General features: G+C 40.3%; 1 protein-coding gene across 1 annotated transcript in view; it reads right to left on the bottom strand.

Annotated features, from left to right (window-relative positions):
• Positions 1-18,936, bottom strand: part of BACE2 (beta-site APP-cleaving enzyme 2) — a 57,550-nt gene that overhangs the window by 7,191 nt on the left and 31,423 nt on the right. Inside the window, exons 2-7 of the mRNA XM_015428116.1 lie at positions 11,364-11,452; positions 7,845-8,061; positions 6,620-6,748; positions 5,311-5,445; positions 3,506-3,607; positions 342-491 (exon numbers count right to left, since the gene is read on the bottom strand). Of these exons, the coding sequence (XP_015283602.1) occupies positions 342-491; positions 3,506-3,607; positions 5,311-5,445; positions 6,620-6,748; positions 7,845-8,061; positions 11,364-11,452 (822 nt within the window). The remainder of the gene's footprint in view (positions 1-341; positions 492-3,505; positions 3,608-5,310; positions 5,446-6,619; positions 6,749-7,844; positions 8,062-11,363; positions 11,453-18,936) is intronic.

Consider the following 18,936-nt stretch of genomic DNA (forward strand, 5'->3'; position numbering starts at 1 on the left):
CGTTAAACAAGCATTCTGTGCACATAGAAGGTCGTATAGTCACAATTCAGAAGGCGAGGATATGCAAAAGGCTCCTATTTTTGGCTATGAAAGCACAATGAGAATATGTAGGTAACTGTGTTCCTTCCATGATTCATGTTCACATGCAAGTAGGTATTCAGCTGTCAGGAATATAATGAATCGCTGGCCTATAGCAAGATTTCAACAGGGCATCCTACCTTGTTCATCACTTTAGGAAGAAACACAACAACTCCAAAGTAAATGCAGTGGATATAAAGGCTTTGAAATGTATAATGCATTGGTTATGCAGTACAGTGCAAAACAAGAGGAATGCTTCACACCTGTGGGAGGATAGTGATCCTAAATGATGAGCTGGAATTTTCATCTCTCAGATAGATAGATATCTTTGGAAACATGGCCCAGGGTTCTTCCATTATACCCCAACAAGCAAGCTGTGCACCAATCCAAAATCCAGGTGAGAATTCTTGGATCTATATGGGGGAGGGGGTTCAAAACAACACAGTGCACATTATATATACTACACTACACTTATTTTTCTATGCAAGGCCTGTTTTGGTTTAACAAGGTACATCAGTAGTAATGTGTTCTTCTCAACAACTATGACTTATATAGCCAGTACAACTTACCAATAATGGCATGCAAAAATCTCCAAGGTATAACGCTAACTATTGTGGGAAGGCTTGCAATATTGGACATTTTCACAAGGGATATTGTGAACAACTGTTAACCTCTCTTGTGGATTGTCTATATTTGAGAAAAACAGGGAATATTTTAATTTGACCAAGGGCCTCTCTGGAAGGTGAGTTTACATGTAATGGTTGATGTTCTGTTTTCAACATCTGTGCAAGCAGGCAGTGTTAAAGCAAGCACTCTTTTCCTGGAAAAGAAGCACCTGGTTCTTCTTCTGTGATTATATGGGCACTGATTCTAGAAGACAGCCGCACGTGACAGTAGAAAAATAAAAAAAATCTGCAATTATTTATTTATTTATAGTCAAATTTATACCCCGCCCTCCCCACAAAGCAGGCTCAGGGTGGCTTCCAACAACAATAAAACAATATAAAATAAAAACATAAATAGTACGGAATTAAAACACAACGATTAAAATAGTGCATTACAAATGTTACAAAGTACTGGCGGCAGTTAAAAATAAACAAATGAGGTGTTATCAGATGAAAGTGCTTCAATGTTATTCCACATACGTGTTTGGATGTTATTTGCTCGTTCTTGAGGCAGCTGCTGATGTCAACATTACGGGCTGTGCACTAAGGCCCCTAGTTACATGCCTGGTGGAAGAGCTCCATCTTGCAGGCCCTGAGGAACTGTGAGAGGTCCCACAGGGCCCTGATCTCCTCCGGGAGCTCGTTCCACCAGGTAGGGGCTGCCACCGAAAAGGCCCCGGCCCTAGTAGCAGCTAGCCTGGCTTCCCTCGGGCCAGGGAGGATCAATTGATTTTGAGACCCAGATCGTAGTGCTCTCTGGGGTATATACGGGGAATGGCGGTCCCATATGTATGTTGGACCCCGGGCATATAGGGCTTTAAAGGTAAGAACCAGCACTTTGAAGTGGATTCGGTATACTACTGGCAGCCAGTAATATAGATACCAGAAAGGACCAATCTTAGGAAAGCCTCTGTACAACCAAACTGAATTTTTTTTCTGTTCTCCTCTTACCAAAACACCTATCCACTACAAACAGGGATCTTCCCATTTATTTCAGCAGATTTAGAAATATATCCCTCAGTCCTATCTTTATCGTTTATCCCTATTGCTATATCAGATAGATTTTAAAATTCAGCTCTTAATATCCACCTGACATGCTCACTTATGCAACTTCTGCATTTCTTCACAGCCAGACTAAATATTCTTCCTTTATTTATTTACAGTGTTTTATTGTGCTAACCTAATTACATGAAGACCTTTGTTACTACTGTTGTTTTATTGCAGAGCCATACCTTTAACACAGCAACTAGTCCTAAAACATCATTTGGGTGACCAAGCAAACCTACCTCAGATTGCAGGAAAAGGAAGATCTACTGTCCAACTTGGAGCTCTCATGAGACCCAACTTGGAGCTCTCATGAGCAGAGACCCAGATACTAATTGTTCCACCATTCTGCTGTTCGTACTGGCATGCAGCCCTTGAGGTATTTAAAAATTCTACTAGATGATGCCATAATCTGGTGGGCTGGTGCTCCTGATAAATTGCTAAGCATCTTGAAGACCAGATGGAAAAGTCCCATGAGTCGCATTTAGCCTCCAAGCTATAATTTGCACATCTCTGATATAGAATGTGTACATGTGATTTTCCCTGGGGTGAGTTTGACCACATGCATTTAGAGCACAAAAAGATGCCACTGTATCCAGAAATAAGTTACAAAAGCAGAAGATGGGCTAAGTTAAAATCACACCCTAAATTATAATTAGATTTGGGGGAATTGCACTTACTTAATTTAAACAGCCACAGGTCCAAATGCATAAGTTCCCCTAATTACACCAGAACATTATCTCCTGAAAGCATATAGTCACTATTTCTAGTTAAACAATGACATTGCTAATAGTTTTAATAAATATAAGATGCGTCAGTTAAGATATTTGTAAATTCAAAATTGTAGGCTGAAGTGCTGAAAATTGAGTATTAATCCAAGAAAGAACAACAGGGGGTGTTTTTACTATGGATTCTCACCATTTAAAAACAAACAAACATTCTGTAATATTGATGTTTTATTGCCTGCTTCTATATTTGAAATATGTAATATATTTGGTAATACATCTGATTTTACTTGTATGTAACCTAATATCTGACAAACTTGATGAATCTATATTTCCCCCTACCTTTTCTTCCCTTCTGTATCCCACCTTTTCTTAAAGAAAACAAAAAACAAAAAACACACAGTGGCTTGGATCCACTGGAGTTCTTCCAGGGATGCAAGGATTTCTGTCCATGGACAGTGACTTTCTCACCTCCTTCTCCTGTTGCAGCCCAAAAATGCCACCCCGATCTTGTTCACAGAGGTTCTGGAACAGGTTTTGGGGGAGTATTTCTGGCTGCTGTGGAAAGGGGGAGGTGAGAAACTCATAAGAGCCAGCACTGTCCGAAGATATTTCTGTGGTCATGTGGCCGGCGTGACTAAACACCAAGGCGCACGGAATGCTGTTACCTTCCCACTGAAGTGGTACCTATTTATCTACTTGCAATTTCTTGCTTTCGAACTGCTAGGTTGGCAGGAGCTGGAACTAGAGACAGGAGCTCACTCCGTCATGCGGCACACTGGGGTCTCAAACTGCTGAACTACCAACCTTCCACAGCCTGCAGTTCAGCGTCTCAACCATGTTTTTTAAATAAGTTGGAATAAACAGAATTATGCCATTTTAATTGTAATTAATTTTTTTAATTTTCATTTCCTTATCAAAAATGCTATTCACCCAAATGAGAAAAGAAACAAGTACCACAGAAGACAAATATTACGAATGACAGCAGCTTACCAAGGACGTGCGTACAATTGCATCCACAACAGCACTGAAGACTTTCTCAGGCAGTCGGAGGAGAGTGGTGCCACTGTCTACAATTGCTTTTTCTTTGTTGTACTGATAGAGAAAGAGAAACAACCATGTTAAGAGACTGTATCAAATAACTCACAGGTGAGTCAACAGCACAACTCTTTCTCCTCTCAGGGCCTGGCACAGTACAGCAAAAGCCTGAAATACCTGATCCACGAGACAGATCATGAGCCCTTCAGCATAGACCAAGCCACTATTCCATGGTGAGGCCAGTCCTGGCCCCACTCCCAAGTGGCCCTGAGACATTTAGTTTGCTCATAAACCCAGTGCTTTATGGGACATTTTGCACAACAACATGAAAGATTAAAAGACCTCTAGGAGGACAGGGAGTTATTTCTGTCTCTGAAACAGGCAGCTGTTGGTTTTATACTAAAATGAGACCATCTAATCTATGATCTACAGTGCAGGCTCTCAAATTATTTGAATGTCAACTCACATTTAAAAGGAATATATACAGTGTCCTGGTAACATTACTTTGTACAAATATATGGGAAGAGCAACTTCAAACACTACTTAACAAGTACCACTAACTGTGCCCTGGCCAGAATGCCCCAGGCTAGCTCAATCTCATCAGATCTCGGAAGCTAAATTGGGTCAGCCCTAGTCAGTATTAGGATGGGAAACCACTAAGAAACTCCAGAGTCCTTATGCGGAGGCAGGTAATGGCAAACCACTTCTGAACATCTCTTGCCTTGAAAACCCTATGGGGCAGCCATACGTCAGCTGCAACCTGATGGCAGTTTCTGCCACCTACATCACTAACCGAATGCCTGGTAATTAGCAAATGGCCTTTAGCTCTTACAGTATATTCTAGCTCTTACAGTATATTCTCAGCACAGTACTAAACTACATCTGCAAAGTGAGTGTAACCAAGGATTGCTACATTTCTTCTGTGGAAACTCTTCTGCTCTTTTAAATATTCCAAAGGATACAGAATTTCTATACAGATACATCACTGAAAACCCATCTACTTCAGAGTTCTTGAACAAAGAGAATCCCTTCTGCTTAAGACATGTGGGAACCTTCATCCAGTCTGTTCTAATTTTATTTTACTAAGTTAACAGTTATTATGGCCAGCTGGCAGCGATTTAAAGTTTTGTGATACAATAAGGCATGGATTCCTTTCACAATGTATCAAGGTGTGGTGGTGTGGAGGAGAAAAAGCCTGAAATCAGAAACCTCCAACAAACTAATAACGTTGATGAAGTAGCTATGCCCACAATGATCACAATGTCCAGTACAAACCCTACATTTCTTCTTTATAGTACCAAAGTGTTGTCTATGGAATATGCTCTTGGGCAACTTCCTTTCATGCTAATGAGCCAGCTTGGAGAAATTCTGACTAAACTGTGCTCATCATTACAAAATCTGAGCACAGTTTGGAGACATGCTAATCAATGTTAGATTTTATGAAGTAGAACTAATGTAATGTAGGATTCATCCAAGTGACTTGGAGGACATTCAGAAACCGAGAACTCCACTTTTATGGAACAGGTGACTGAGGGCTTCAGGAAGGACAGGCTGTGGTTGCCACTGAATTAAGTGACACACTCTTTTGTTAACTTGTATACTCTGAAGTAAATCCCCTTAATGGGTCTCTAAACTATGCTTAGGTCATACCCTAATCCTATTGATCAGCATTTTAAACCACATTTGTGGAATTTTTTTCCCCTTGCAAATTGCTAGGATTCTTTAAAAAAGAATCTGAAATTATGGTTCCTTATAAATACCTCTCTACAGTCCAAATTAAGGTTCTGGCCTGCAACCTCCAGTTTGAGAATTTCAACCTGATAATACCACTCTTCTTTAATAGGTGTATACCAGACTTCTCCCTCATACAGGCTTGGTTCAATTCCACCCAAGATCTGAAAAGAGAAATACAAGTCATAAGATTTCTCTTCCTGTAGTAAGCAATAAAAATATAATAGTATAACTAATACAGTATGCATGCAGCTTTCCAAATGGTGCTTGGTGTACTAGAATTCCACTGAAATGCATTTTAAGCCTTTTTTTTCAAAAAAAGAAAAAAGAAAAGGAAGTACTTGCATAGGCTATATTAGGCATGCAAGGTGATTTTTCACTGCAATTCAACTAAAAAATTCTAGCTTTGCAAACTTTTTTTATATTCAAAACATTTATTTGCTTGAGCAAAGGAATATAAAACTAAGACAACTCTATACCTCAACCACATAATTGTAATATGAAATGGAGTTCACAAAATCAGCAGGGCTTTTGATCCTATGTTTAAAGTAATGGTTGGCATATTAAGAGAACAGAAAGATAACATTCTAGTTCATGTACTTGAAACATTTCTGTCCCACCTTATCTCCTCACACCCAGCATGACTTTCACAAGTCACCAGTTAAAACTCAAAAAACTCAAAACGGAAACGGAAATGCAGTCAGAATAGTCCCCATATCGCAAAATTTTATGAAATGAAACAATGTATATTGTTTTTAAATAGCATAAAATTTAAAAAATGATTCATCAGTTAAAGGCCACAGTTAATCAACAACACTGGGCTATTTAATTCAATAAAGTTATAGTGCCATCCTAAGCAGATTTACACACTTCTAAGTCCACTAAGGTCTTTCAGTAGAAAACAGGAAGAGTCCAGTAGCACCTTAAAGACTAACAAAACTTGTGGCAGTCTTTAAGGTGCTACTGGACTCTTACTCTTTTCTATTGCTACAGACAGACTAACATGGCTACCCATCTTGATCCTTCAGATATATATAGAACAATCCTAAGAATGTCTATCCAAAATTAACCCCCATTTTATTACGTACGTTTTACTCCCAGGAAAGTGTTCTTAGGATTGCAGAAATATGCACTTAAATTACACTGCAATCAGTACACACACTAAAATGGAATATTATTTCTGCTTTATAATGATTTATATAGAACACAGGTCTCCAGAGTAACTAATAACATTAAAAGGTCTTTTTTCTACCTAAATAGGTTTAAATTCATTGTGTTAGTAAAAGCACTTTAGAAAGCCATGAATATTGTTTCTTTCAGGTTGACCCAGATACTTACAAGACTACCTCCACTGGTACCAGATCCAGAAACAGGCAAACCAGCTCCACACATCTGTAAGGAAAAGATGTTGGGGATCTTGGCTTGACTCACAAGGGAATCAAAAAAGGTCTCCACAGAACTCGAGGGCTGTAATAAAACAACAAAATTTGTAAACTGTGTCAGGAACTCTCACATAACATGACAACTTTCCATTTTTCCCTTTCTGTACAGATCATCATCGCCAAAGGAATTTTTAGAAATGCAGTGAAGATTTTAAAGGCCAAGGACCTGTACACATGCAATCCCACAACTGATCTCTGAGGTTAGGCCTCATTACCATTAGGCCAACACTCTGTCTGCCTTAATGAATAATACCAGTAGTCCTACTTCTCTTTATCAGTCCTCAGCACTAGCTATACCAGACCATCCTAAGGTGATACATTAATATATTTTAAATTTCATTTCCTTTTAAGAGCCTTATATTGAGTCAAAGCTCTATTCCATCTTACTATTGTCTATATTGAGAAAAAGATAGACATACATCCCTGCTGAGGGAAAGGGGTGTCATCTATAGAGAGATTTAAAGGGTGTTTAAGTCTACTGATTTGCTAGGTTTTTAAGGGGTGTAGGCTGCAGGAATTTTAAGGGGGCTATTTCGATTTATTCTATTTTATACATTTACAGTTTTAATTTTTAAGTCACCATGAGGTGAGGTATATGAAGTTAGCCAGTCAATAAATACTCTGGCAGCAGCTTTCCATGCTGTTTGGTAAAGAAAGGTCCCTTGCAGCACTTTATTATTTAAAATCATTTAACTGAATATGCTAGGGATTGAACCATGATCCTTCTGCAGCCAGAACATGTATTCTACCATTGAGCCATAGCCCTTCCTACAATTTTGATTGTAGGGTTGCCAAGTCCGGTGTTGTGCCGCAGCGGGGGACTCCCGGCTGGCGTCTGGAGTGTGTGTGCCGGCGGCAGGGAACGGGCCTCTGGGGTATGAACAGTGGTTGTACTTAATAAGGTAGTTAAAAGAGCTAGATTTGTTTTGAGTGTGACTAAAGGCCAATTCATAACCAACTGAATACAGACAAATTTCCTGGAATAGTTCAGTAAACAAAGCAACTATTTTAAAGAGAATCTCTTTCATTAGATGAAACAGTAGAAGGAGAAGTAGTAAAGTACTGAAAGTGCTTAATTATCAGCTTATAATGATGGGTTGGTAGGTAAAAAGTCAAATTACCTTGGCGAGGACACTATAGGCAAGTCCAAGGATCCCATGCCATTTAACTCCTTTTAAAAAGAAATTGTCAGACTGAAAGATGGTAGCAATATTGATAGTATAAGTTCCATTTATCCCTTTAGGCATAGTGATAACATCTGTGCCCAGAGTTCCAGTCCAGCTCCCTTGGGTATATTTAACAGTGACTTCAGTGCCCAGTGACCAATATGTGCTTGACCTAAGACAGGGGAAAAAAAGGCAGCAAAACTCATGAACAGGTTTTTTTTTTTGTATTCTCTACATGAGTAGCCCAAATCCTATACAAGGCCAATATTTAAAATCTCTATAAGAATACAAGTATCTATAAGCCACCTCAAGCAGGTTCTAGCCACCCAAAATAGACTCTCCAGAGAGGTCGCACAGAAAATTTTAAAATAAATAAATAGGGCAAATTTGACAAAAGTGTATATTTTTCCTTACTTTGATTCTGCATAGGCATGGGAAGGGGAAAGGCAGTCTCTTCTGCAACCACCGAAAACACCATCCAGTCACTTCTTTGGCTTCTGAGCTTTTGCTCAGGTGATGGGGGAGTAATTTTCACTGCCAAGCACATACTCACAGCCAGCCAGAAAGGGCAAGAAGCTTCTTTTATACAATAAAAGCTGAGAGTCTCAAGAACCTGAATTTTGCACTTATTACCACATTCTGTGCTTTTTCTGTAATCCCACAGAATCATGGCAGAGATCCAGTCCTGCCAAGAAGCCGCTGATTACCTTTCCTGTTCACCCACCTCCAGGAGCTCTGTGTGGCTTTCACCTGACTGAGAATCACTGGGCAACCACCAATATCACTCGATAAATCTGCCCCCTCAAAAGACTCCAGAAGAAACTGAACAAAGTTTGACCTCCTGTTTCAACGTAGAAATTCCTTGTTTTGAAGATGATAACTCTTGATCTGATTTTCTTCTTCCTAATTGACAGTATATGTACATGACCATATGTAGCTTTCTTATAATGTTAGACTGTTTGCCTGTCTAGCGCCATAATGTACACTGTGACTGGCAGGAGCTCTCCAGGGCCTTGAGATCTTTCCCACTGTTTCCAGCCTGAATTCCTTTTACTGGCTATAGCAGAGATTGAACCTGGAAACCTCTGCATACAAAACATGTGCTCGTCATTGAGCCACAGCCCTTCCCAGTCTCTTAGTCTGATTACCATTAATTATATGTCTCGCTCTCAGTCATCCAACATGGCACAATCCTAAGTAGATAGGCCAGGAAGGCTGCAGTTGCCTCGCCCCCCCCTCTCTTCACATCTTAAGTTGCACCCAATGGTTCTTTCCTACCCCAGCTTCGGCTTTCAGTTACAACGGGTCAAACACTCTCTACTAAACTGTGCTACAAGCTGAATAATTATGAGGCAGGTGTGGCACATTAGTTCTGAAGAGTTCTCTTCTAACATAGATTCCATTACAGAACCAAATCTTGCCTGTTAATGCGACAAGTGCAAATATGTGGATTCTGCATTATTCATTTTATATAGCTTGAAATGGTCTGCCTGAGGACACCAGGAAAGCTCCCATGCTTCCATCTTTCTGCAATCTATGTAAAACAGAATTGTTCAGGAGGGCATTTCTAAAGAGGAAACAGGGCTATACTATAACAAAATGGTTTGGGAAAGGGCTTTATAAAGGAAAAGGGACCATGGACCAAACCACTGTATCAAGGACCTCCATACAGGAGTAATAATAATTCAAAAATATTCAAAATTCAAAAATTATAATAATTATTATTAGTTAGATTTTTGAATTGTCCATCCCTGCTATTGCAGGGCTCTGGGTGATGTACAATAATGGATAAAAATATAAAAACTCTACAATTAAAATACAGCAGTATTATTATTTACTGATGTAATACCATTTTCTGTCTCTGCATTTTGTCTGGATTTCTGAAATCCAAGTCCCAGTACATATGTCTCATCATATTGACTGCATTGATTTACACTGCGTAAACCACTCTGAGTCTCAATGAGAAAGGCACTCTATACATATAAATAAACTTAAGTAGTGATGCATTCTAAGCAACACTTTTACCATGAAGAGTATAATCACTGTATGATTACTTGTTGATGTAAAAAGTTAGTGAGTGGATATGAAGTATAATAATTAATGAAGTTAAGATTATGCATTACAAAATGCAATTTCTCTTGCTGTCAGATTGAATAAATTTGCTTCCTGACTCTTATGAAACTCAAGGATGAGAGTTATTTGCAACTCTCCTAAAATAAAGGCTCAAGACCTTTTCTGCTGCTCAGCTTTCTCTTTGAGAGGCAGCCAAACTAGTTGCTCTTTTCCTCTAGAGTTATAATTGCTATGTCACCTCTGCCAAATGGTTAAACTGTCGATCTTCAGAAAGACAGTTCCCCCCCCCAAATATCACTTTTGTCTTAAGTATAACACAAAATTCTTTTCCAGATGTCACATGAACCAAAGCAATGGATCCCTCTCCCCTTTTCATAAAAGTTTCTACTTTCCACTTAAATGTAGGGTGTTTTTTTTACCGTAGTATGCAAATCAGGAATCCAGTCTTTCCCAAGGCCCCAGGCATTCACCAAAAAACCCACTGCCCCCATATGTGCGTGTTTGTGTGTGAGAGAGTATGTAAGGATGCCTATGCATAGTGTGCAGAGGGTGTGGAGAAGCCCCTCAGGAACTATGTAGAATATGGTGTGGAGATCTGCCAAAAGAACTAGTGAAAATTACTCCCCCATCACCTGAGCAAAAGTACCCTTTGACTCAGGAAAGGAAAGCTTAGGTCCAACCCAATGTGTACAGTAGCTTCTCAATCTATGAATTATTGGCAAAATTTAAAGGACACATACGCTCAACCTGTGCTTGAGATACGGCTGTGTGTGTGTTTGTTCCTAATACATCTCTTTATGGGTCAAATGTCATGTACAAAGCAACCCTAAAAATGGGACTTCCTCTGGACGCTGTTTACTGTAATTTCAGTAAGGTTTCAAAATCCCTGCTTTACACTGTTTACCTAGTGAAGTGTAACTGAGGGCACCTGACTGGCTCTATGAGCCACTGTTCCAGCATTACAAATCTCAGGGCTGAAATTAACCAGGAATTCTACCCTACTCACTGCACCCAGTGTCTAAAGGATGTTTGCTACATTACAGCAGCAGAAACCAACTGGCTTCCCTGCAGCTTTTCCCATGCAATTCCATTAACATTTGGGTGCAGGGACCACATGTGCTGGGCAAAGGACAGTTTCTTCCAATGCAAATGTTGCTTGTCCAGAAGAACAGGCCATGTTTGCATAGGAATAAGCAATACCATGTGGCCAATTTATATGGCAATGACATACATTACTTGTGTAGCATGATAATAATACACAAGAACTAGTTGTAAAAACAGGCATTCTACACCTGCATGCTTAACTACTTGTAAAGAGAAATCTCCTTACTCTAACTCTGCCCTGGACTTTTCTGACAAATTTCAGTGCTCTTTCCTAAGTGAGGGGGGGCACACACTTACTTTTTTGTATCAAAGTATGAAGCCACATCTGCGTTCGGTGCACCTGCCACTGCAAAATTGCTGCTTCCAGTGTCAACTAGAATATTTAGCTGTCAAAAGAAAACACGATTATTTCTCGGATTAAATGCAATAGGTCAGATCCTGTGGAAGTTTCCCACAAATGGGGATGTTTTCTTCCAGAACAAGGGGCCTTGCACCATAAGAAAATGCCACTTTTAGTCGAAAAATTTTGTAGGCTTCATACTTTAAGCTTGATAGGCATTGCATATAATCAAAAACTGTCAATTCTTCTAAACAACATTATTTTAATGTGATTTTGCTAGGGGAAGTGTTTAATTTTAAAGAAAGGGCCCGCAGTCCTATAAATAGACACCCAGAAGTAAGAGGGTTTTTTTCCTATTACTTTTTCATTTGCAGCCAATTTATAAAAGCCAGGAGCTGGTCTTGTCTGAAATGAAGTCTTGTCTGAAAGTAGCATAAGAAAAGTTTACAACAGAGAAGTAGTACATATTGAAAGTAATAGTGAAAAGTAAATACAAAGGTTTAAGGAGCCAGTATAACTGGGATCACAGATTTCATTGTGAAGTTCTAAAGGGATCTTAAACAATGACAAAGGCATACTGAGTTGTCTTTGAGAACTTTGCTGCAATGAAAGAGAGCTTGGAGATTTTATTTGTTTACTTCATTTATACCCCACCTTCCTCCCTTCTGAGAACCAAATGCAGCTTACATTCTTCTTACATCATTCTTGTCCATTTTATCCTCACAACAACCCTGTGAGGTAGGTTAGTCTGACTGTGACTCTGACTGAAGTTAGGAAAAGAGGGAAGCAGAAGACTAATTGGGATTTAAAACAAACTGCAGTCTTTTATGTACATCTAGTACACAAATAAGGGTTTGTGCAACAAGACAATTTAAACAAACCACAATTTATTGTGACATGAATTCAGCCTATAGTTGTAATTTACATTACAGTTTAAAGAGGAGTGGTCTTTTTTTTTAAGACGTAATTTACATTACAGTTCCCTCCCCATTTAAAGAGGAGTGGTCTTTTTTTTTAAGAAGAAGATAAATGAGAAAATAAATGCTACTATAATTCTCACATCTCAGCAGCAGAGAATGAATTGATTCCCCAAAAACCCAGTCTGGCATTTTGAGAGATCAGCCATCCATTTCTGGTGTGGTTCTGCTGTCTGGTGTCAGAAGATCATGGCAATGTACATCTCCTGAGTGCAACACTACTTCAGTTTGGTGTAGTGGTTAAGTGTGCGGACTCTAATCTGGGAGAACCGGGTTTGATTCCCCACTCCTCCACTTGCACCTGCTGATGTGACCTTGGGTCAGTCACAAGCTCTGGCACAGCTGTCCTTGAAAAAGAGCAGTTTGTGTCAGAGTTCTCTCAGCCCCACCCACCTCACAGGGTGTCTGTTGTGGGGAGGGGAAGGGAAAGGAGTTTGTAAGCCGCTCTGAGACTCCAAGTGAAGGGCGGGGTATAAATCCAATCTCTTCTTCTTCTTCTTCTTCAAATAAAATTATCAAAACCATACATGGAGGTGTAACCCTGCAGAATTCAAAGACCCTTCTTTCAAGGAGAGTATGACACCTCATCTTAATGAGCACTGCGCTACCATGCATATTTCTCCAAAGGAATAATGTTCTCCACGAGGAACAAAAACACCACACAGTAAAACATCAAAGCTGCAGCCCACTCGAGTAGCACCAGAATTCACATGACAAATTGCTATTCAAATTGACATTCCTTATCTATATGAATCTGGAATAATCAGACATAGGCAGCTGAGGCAAACACTGCTCTATTGTAATCTGCACAATGGTGCTAGTTAAACAGATTGAGAGGACTAGAAATGAGACACTGCGTGTTTTTAAGATTCAGAGTGTTCATAGTTCTTTGCATACTGCTCATAAAGGAAACCATCAAGAGTGACAATTCTTTCTATTTGAAATATGCTACAAGAGAGACAATGCATGGGCATGTGAAATTGATTTTGCAGAGAGGTTAAAAAAGGATGAGATTATACTAACATTCTAGACCATAATGTAGTAACTGAAATAAAATGACAAATGTTTCTTGACAAATGTTTCTTGGGGAGTACTGGAAGTACACTCACAAGCTCTGAGAAAGCCAAGCATTTGAAGCTACAATGCTGCATGAAAACAAATACTTCTATCAGGAATAAAGTACACTTTTTGAAAAGTCTTGAAAGTATTTCTGTGTTTGGAAATGTAGGACAAGTGATCAATCTGTGGACGTCCCACTTAACCAGGGATACCAAACCATCCTTAACATGTGAACATATCAGTCCATCAGTTTTGGAAAAACTCTTCCACCATATTTCCTCATTCATTAAATAGCATTATTCGTCACAGATTTCCATGTCACCTTACAGTAAAGCAAACTAGAAACTACAGTAAAGCAAAATGAAGCTTCTCTTTTTAATATTGTGTTTTGAAACAATCCAAATGTTTATTGTGTTAAAAAAGAGGGAGAGTCGTAAAAATTCACTCAGCATAGAGTCACAAAATGGCTATTTCCACCCTGAGCTTATATTTAATTCTCAGTTCTTTTAATGTTGCTGGTGGTGTGGGAGAGGAGGAAAACTTAATATAAAATATTGCTTATCAGAATCCATGTGAGTTTTCTCTTCATGAGCAAAACCACTATCTCATCAACATGAAAAGCTACTGCAACTCAATTCAACATCCTAAGAGTAAGTTAATAACCTGGATTCTGTGTTTCCTAGTTGATCATCACTAGGAAGGTATTATGAATCATTTATTGGCTTTAGGACTTAATGAGTCATACTGTTTCTGCTAGAAGTGCCAGGGGTCTTCAGTAAATTTTGGTCACTGCTGCACCCTGCATCTCTCCCACTAATACAAAACAAGAATCCCACTAACACTGAACAAAAATCTTCATTTCATGATCCACATCACTTCCATTCTGCAGTCCAAATTCCAGGTGCTTCCAGTGAACAGAACTAACAACTAAGTTCAAACAGTAGATAAGTATAAGCAACATCGGTCGGTGGCTGTAGCTCAGTGGCACAGTGTTTGCTTTGCATGTAGAAGGTACCAGGTTCAATCCCCAGCATCTCCAAAAAGATATCAAGTAGTACGTCAAGTGACAACACTCTGCCTGAGAGCTGCTGCCAGTCAGAATAGATAATGCTAACCAGGATAGGCAGTCTAAAGCAGCTCCATGTATGGTTTTTTGCTGTACTATAGTATGGATTTGAATATGATTTTATTAGGTATATGTATATCTTTTTATACTGCTGTGCACTGCCTTGAGCCCTGTTCCACAAGGAAGGGTGGTTTCACAAATTGAATCAAATAAATAAATAATTCTGAAAGTAAAAAACAAAACAAATACCCACAGGGTAACTCACTAGCCTTAGGTCCAGCCTCAAGCTGCACTCCCAGTTCAAGCCCCAGAGTCCCTGATTGTTTCATGAAGTTTTGGTGAGCTCAGTGGTGGGGGCATAGTTTATAGTTGGTGATCCCAGATTAAATATCTGGCAACGCCGTATATGAGAATCAAAGGTAACAGCTGATAGAGTGTATGCTAGGCCAGACAATCTGACTGTCTATAAAGGCGTCTTCATACATTCATCTGTCTTTTACAAAACCTGGTCTCCCTCTTTGCATTTTTCAGGTGCCCCCGCCAATTGAGGCTAGATGGGTAGCAACTTGAGAAAGTGCCTTTTTGGTCATGGTGCCAAAACTTTGGAACTCTCTCCCCAGGGAGATTCGTCTGTTTCTTTCTGTCATTGTCTACTGCCAGTGGTTGAAGACTTTCTTGTTTTGTTTGGCATACCCCCACTAAACACTTATGAACCCTCTTCCATGGCTATGTTTGTTGTTTGTATGTCTGTTTGGTCTTACTGTATTATTAAATATATATACATAATTTTTAAATGCCATTTTAAATGTTTTAATGTCTCGATGCTCACTAGTTTGGGGACCCTATTTGGGTGGAAAGGTGGCATATAAATGTTTTAAATAAAGAAATACTAAGCATAGTAGACCTGTTATCCAAAATGCCATCTGATATCACAACAAAGAAACCCAAGATTGCACAAAAATTCAGCCTATAACCTATAAATTAGGATAATTGCACGTACTGCTGCAAACAAGCATCTTATTTTCATAGAACAATTTTATTGAGCTGAAAGTAATTTGTTAAAAACAAAAAACTACTTACATCCTTGATTACATATAAAAGGGACTAAGCACAGAATGCAAGGATATCTACAAAGCTGAACCAGTGTGTTTTTTAAAAAAAGCACAAAGGTCAACTCTACTGTTATGGATTAGCACTGTGAATGTCTCCATCTTTGGATACATTATTCATCACTAGGGACGGACATGGACTGGACCACAGACCTAATTTTTCCACTTGGCCTTCACTCATACTGCACACCTTTGCAAAAGCCATTTAAAGGGAATGTACTCCCTTTAAGTGGCTTTGTAAGCTGCACAGCATCACGGACCAAATAGACCATGACTCGGTCCATTAAATGTGGAGGTAAATCCCATGGTTGTTGAACCTCTGTGGTCCGTTATTTTTCTGGACCATGCCCATCCCTACTCCTCACGGGATATTGCACTATCATTGCACTAGCAATCTTTCATAACACAGGAAGATCCAGTTGCTGTAGCACAATAATGTAACTATGTGTGGATGCAGCCTCCCATTTGTCAATCTGATAATCCGGAAAATGGAAGAACAATGAAGCGTCTTAAAGAGGAAGAATGGTGAACAGTGAAAATGGATCATTATACCAAACACTGTGTTATGGAATTACTCCCACCCTTCGGGGGGGGGGGGTTCTTTAAAACAGATACATGGAAACCAAAAGTATCTTTGACTGTTTTAAAGCAACCCATTAGCACTAAACTACAAGGCTCCTTGAAGAATGGCCAGTCTTTCCAGTAATAATTCAGCATAGGCACCAGTCTTCTGACTGCAAAGATGTCAGAAGTTCATTTATTTCAACTCTTGCTGAAAACCTTGTGTGTCAGCCAATGACCACCATATGTCATCTTTTAAGAACTTTATTTAAAATCACTCTAGTTACTCTTGAAAAGATTAAATAAACCAGAACCACAATTATACAGAAACTATTAGCATATGTAAATGAGGTTATACATGAAAAGCATACATGCCATCCCTTCTTCTCCTAGCCTATATTTAAAGTTAAATGCAATGTCTAAAATTCTAACCAATTCTTTTCGAAAAAGATATGATAGTTTCACCACAACCCAGACTTGAAAGATTCAGGGCTTTTAGGGAATGGCTAACTTATCTAGACACAATGGTGTGAGCCTCACATGACTTTCTTAAACCATCTAATTCATTTTTTCTAAAGGCATAATGTTAGACACCTTTGAGCATTGCAAAGAATATGCAGGGCATGGATGTTACTTGGAAGAGAGTCCCACCAGGTCGAGGACAGCCGGAAAGCTCTTGGGCCGGGGACCACAAGCAAGTTCTTATCAGCAGAGCATATCCCTTTGGCGGATAAACCAGGAGAGGCCATCCCGAAGGTACATAGGTCCCAAGCTACTAAGGGCCCAAGCTAAGCACCAAAACCTTCAACCTGATCCAGTGCTCAACTGGTAGCCAATGCAGCTCACACAGCATAGGTCGAATGTGTGCTGTTCCAGAGTCCCCATAAGGACCCATGCAGCTGCATTCTGGACTAGCTGAAGTTTCCAGGTCAGTCTCAAGGGTAGGCCCATGTAGAGCGAGTTACAGTAATCTAATCTGGAGGTAGCCATTGTGTGGATTACTGTGCCTAGGTCAGGGTGGGACAGGTAGGGGGCCAGTTGCCTGACCTGGCGCAGCTGAAGGAACGCCTGTCTGGCAACATTTGTGATCTGGGCCTCCATTGATAAGGAGGCATCCAGAATCATTCCCAAACTCTTGACAGTTGGTGCTGGTGTTAAGGGTACCCCAACCCTGAATTTTCCCTGCCCACCCACAGAACCCCACCCCTGAATTTTCCCTGCCCACCCACAGAACCTCCGCCTTAGTAGGATTCAGTCTCATCCAGCTCTGTTTTAACCATCCCACAATGGTCTGCAACCCCTCAACCAAAACTGATGAGGTGGTATCTGGCTGGCCACCCATCAGCAGATATAGCTGGGTGTCATCATCAGTATACTGATGACACCCCAGCCTGAAACTCTGCACCAGTTGGACAAGGAGGAGCATGTAGGTGTTGAACAACTTCAGGGAGAGGATTGCCCCCTGAGGGATCCCACAGACTAAGGGGTGCCTAGGAGATACCCTTTCCCCTAGCACCACCCTCTGTCCCTGATCTTGGAGAAATGAAGTAAGCCGCTTCAGGACTACCTCATGAACTCCTACATCAGCAAGGTGGTGGTCAGGAGATCATGATCAACCATGTTGAATGCTGCTGTAAGGTTGAGAAGTAATAGCAGTGCCAACCCACCTTGATCCTACTGCCTGTAGATATCGTCTGTGAGGGTGACCAGTGCCATCGCCATCTCATGGTCAGGGCGAAAGCCAGACTGGAATAGATCCAGTGCCAATGTGTCATCCAAGAAATTCTGGAGCTATGGCTCTCTCAATTACCTTTCCCAGAAATGAAAGATTCAAGATTGGGTAGTAACTGGACAGATCCATAGGATCCAAAGTTGGCTTCTTTAAGAGCAGCACAACCACAGCCTCTTTTAGTCCCTCCGGGTGGACCCCTGAATCCAGGGACAGACTGATAATGTCTACCAGAGGGCTCCATGTACCTGCAGCGCCAGCCCTCACCAGCCATGAAGGACACGGGTCTAAGAGGCATGTGGTCAGCCTAACAGCACCCAGAATCCTATCAACATCAGCCTGGGAGAGTCAGCTGTAGCTGTCAAACACAGAATCCAAAGATGGCCAAGGGGCCTTCAGTTCACATACTGTATCAAAATTTGCTGGGAGACTGTGGTGGAGCGACAAGACTTTATCCACAGAAAAGCTTGCAAAAGCCTCACAGCTGATGGCCAAATTCCTAATATTTTGGGTTCTCTCAGTGAGAGAAAGTTCCAGTTACTCTAAACAACTGTGCTGGGCAGAAGACAGCAGATGTGATGAAGACTGTATAAAATTCCTTTTTAACAGCCTTCATCGCCACCTCACAGGATTTTATAAACATCCTATAAGATGTTTTTGCAGCTTCATCACAAATACAGTGCCAAACTTGCTCTGGTTATCTAAGATCCTGTTTTATCCCCCTGAGCTCCATAGTGTACCAGGGGAATAGGTTAGATTGGGAATGCAGAGGACGATGAGGAGAAATTTCATCGATGCCTTCAGAGAGATGGGAAGTCCAGTCCTCTATCAGCGCATCTATCAACGCATCTAACACTTCATATTTTGTGTCAGTCTTCCACTTATAGAGATTTATTAATGTACAGGAACTTTGAACAATGTCATCCCTCACCTGCATTCAGGTGGTACAGTCCACTCTTTCACCTTGGCACTCTCCCACCTTGTCACTGCCTCATTCTACTGCAAGAGTAGACAAGGCTTAAGGATTCT

The sequence above is a fragment of the Gekko japonicus genome, unplaced genomic scaffold, assembly GCF_001447785.1.
Source record: "Gekko japonicus isolate JY-2015 unplaced genomic scaffold, Gekko_japonicus_V1.1 scaffold1300, whole genome shotgun sequence".
NCBI classification, from domain to species: Eukaryota; Metazoa; Chordata; class Lepidosauria; order Squamata; family Gekkonidae; genus Gekko; species Gekko japonicus.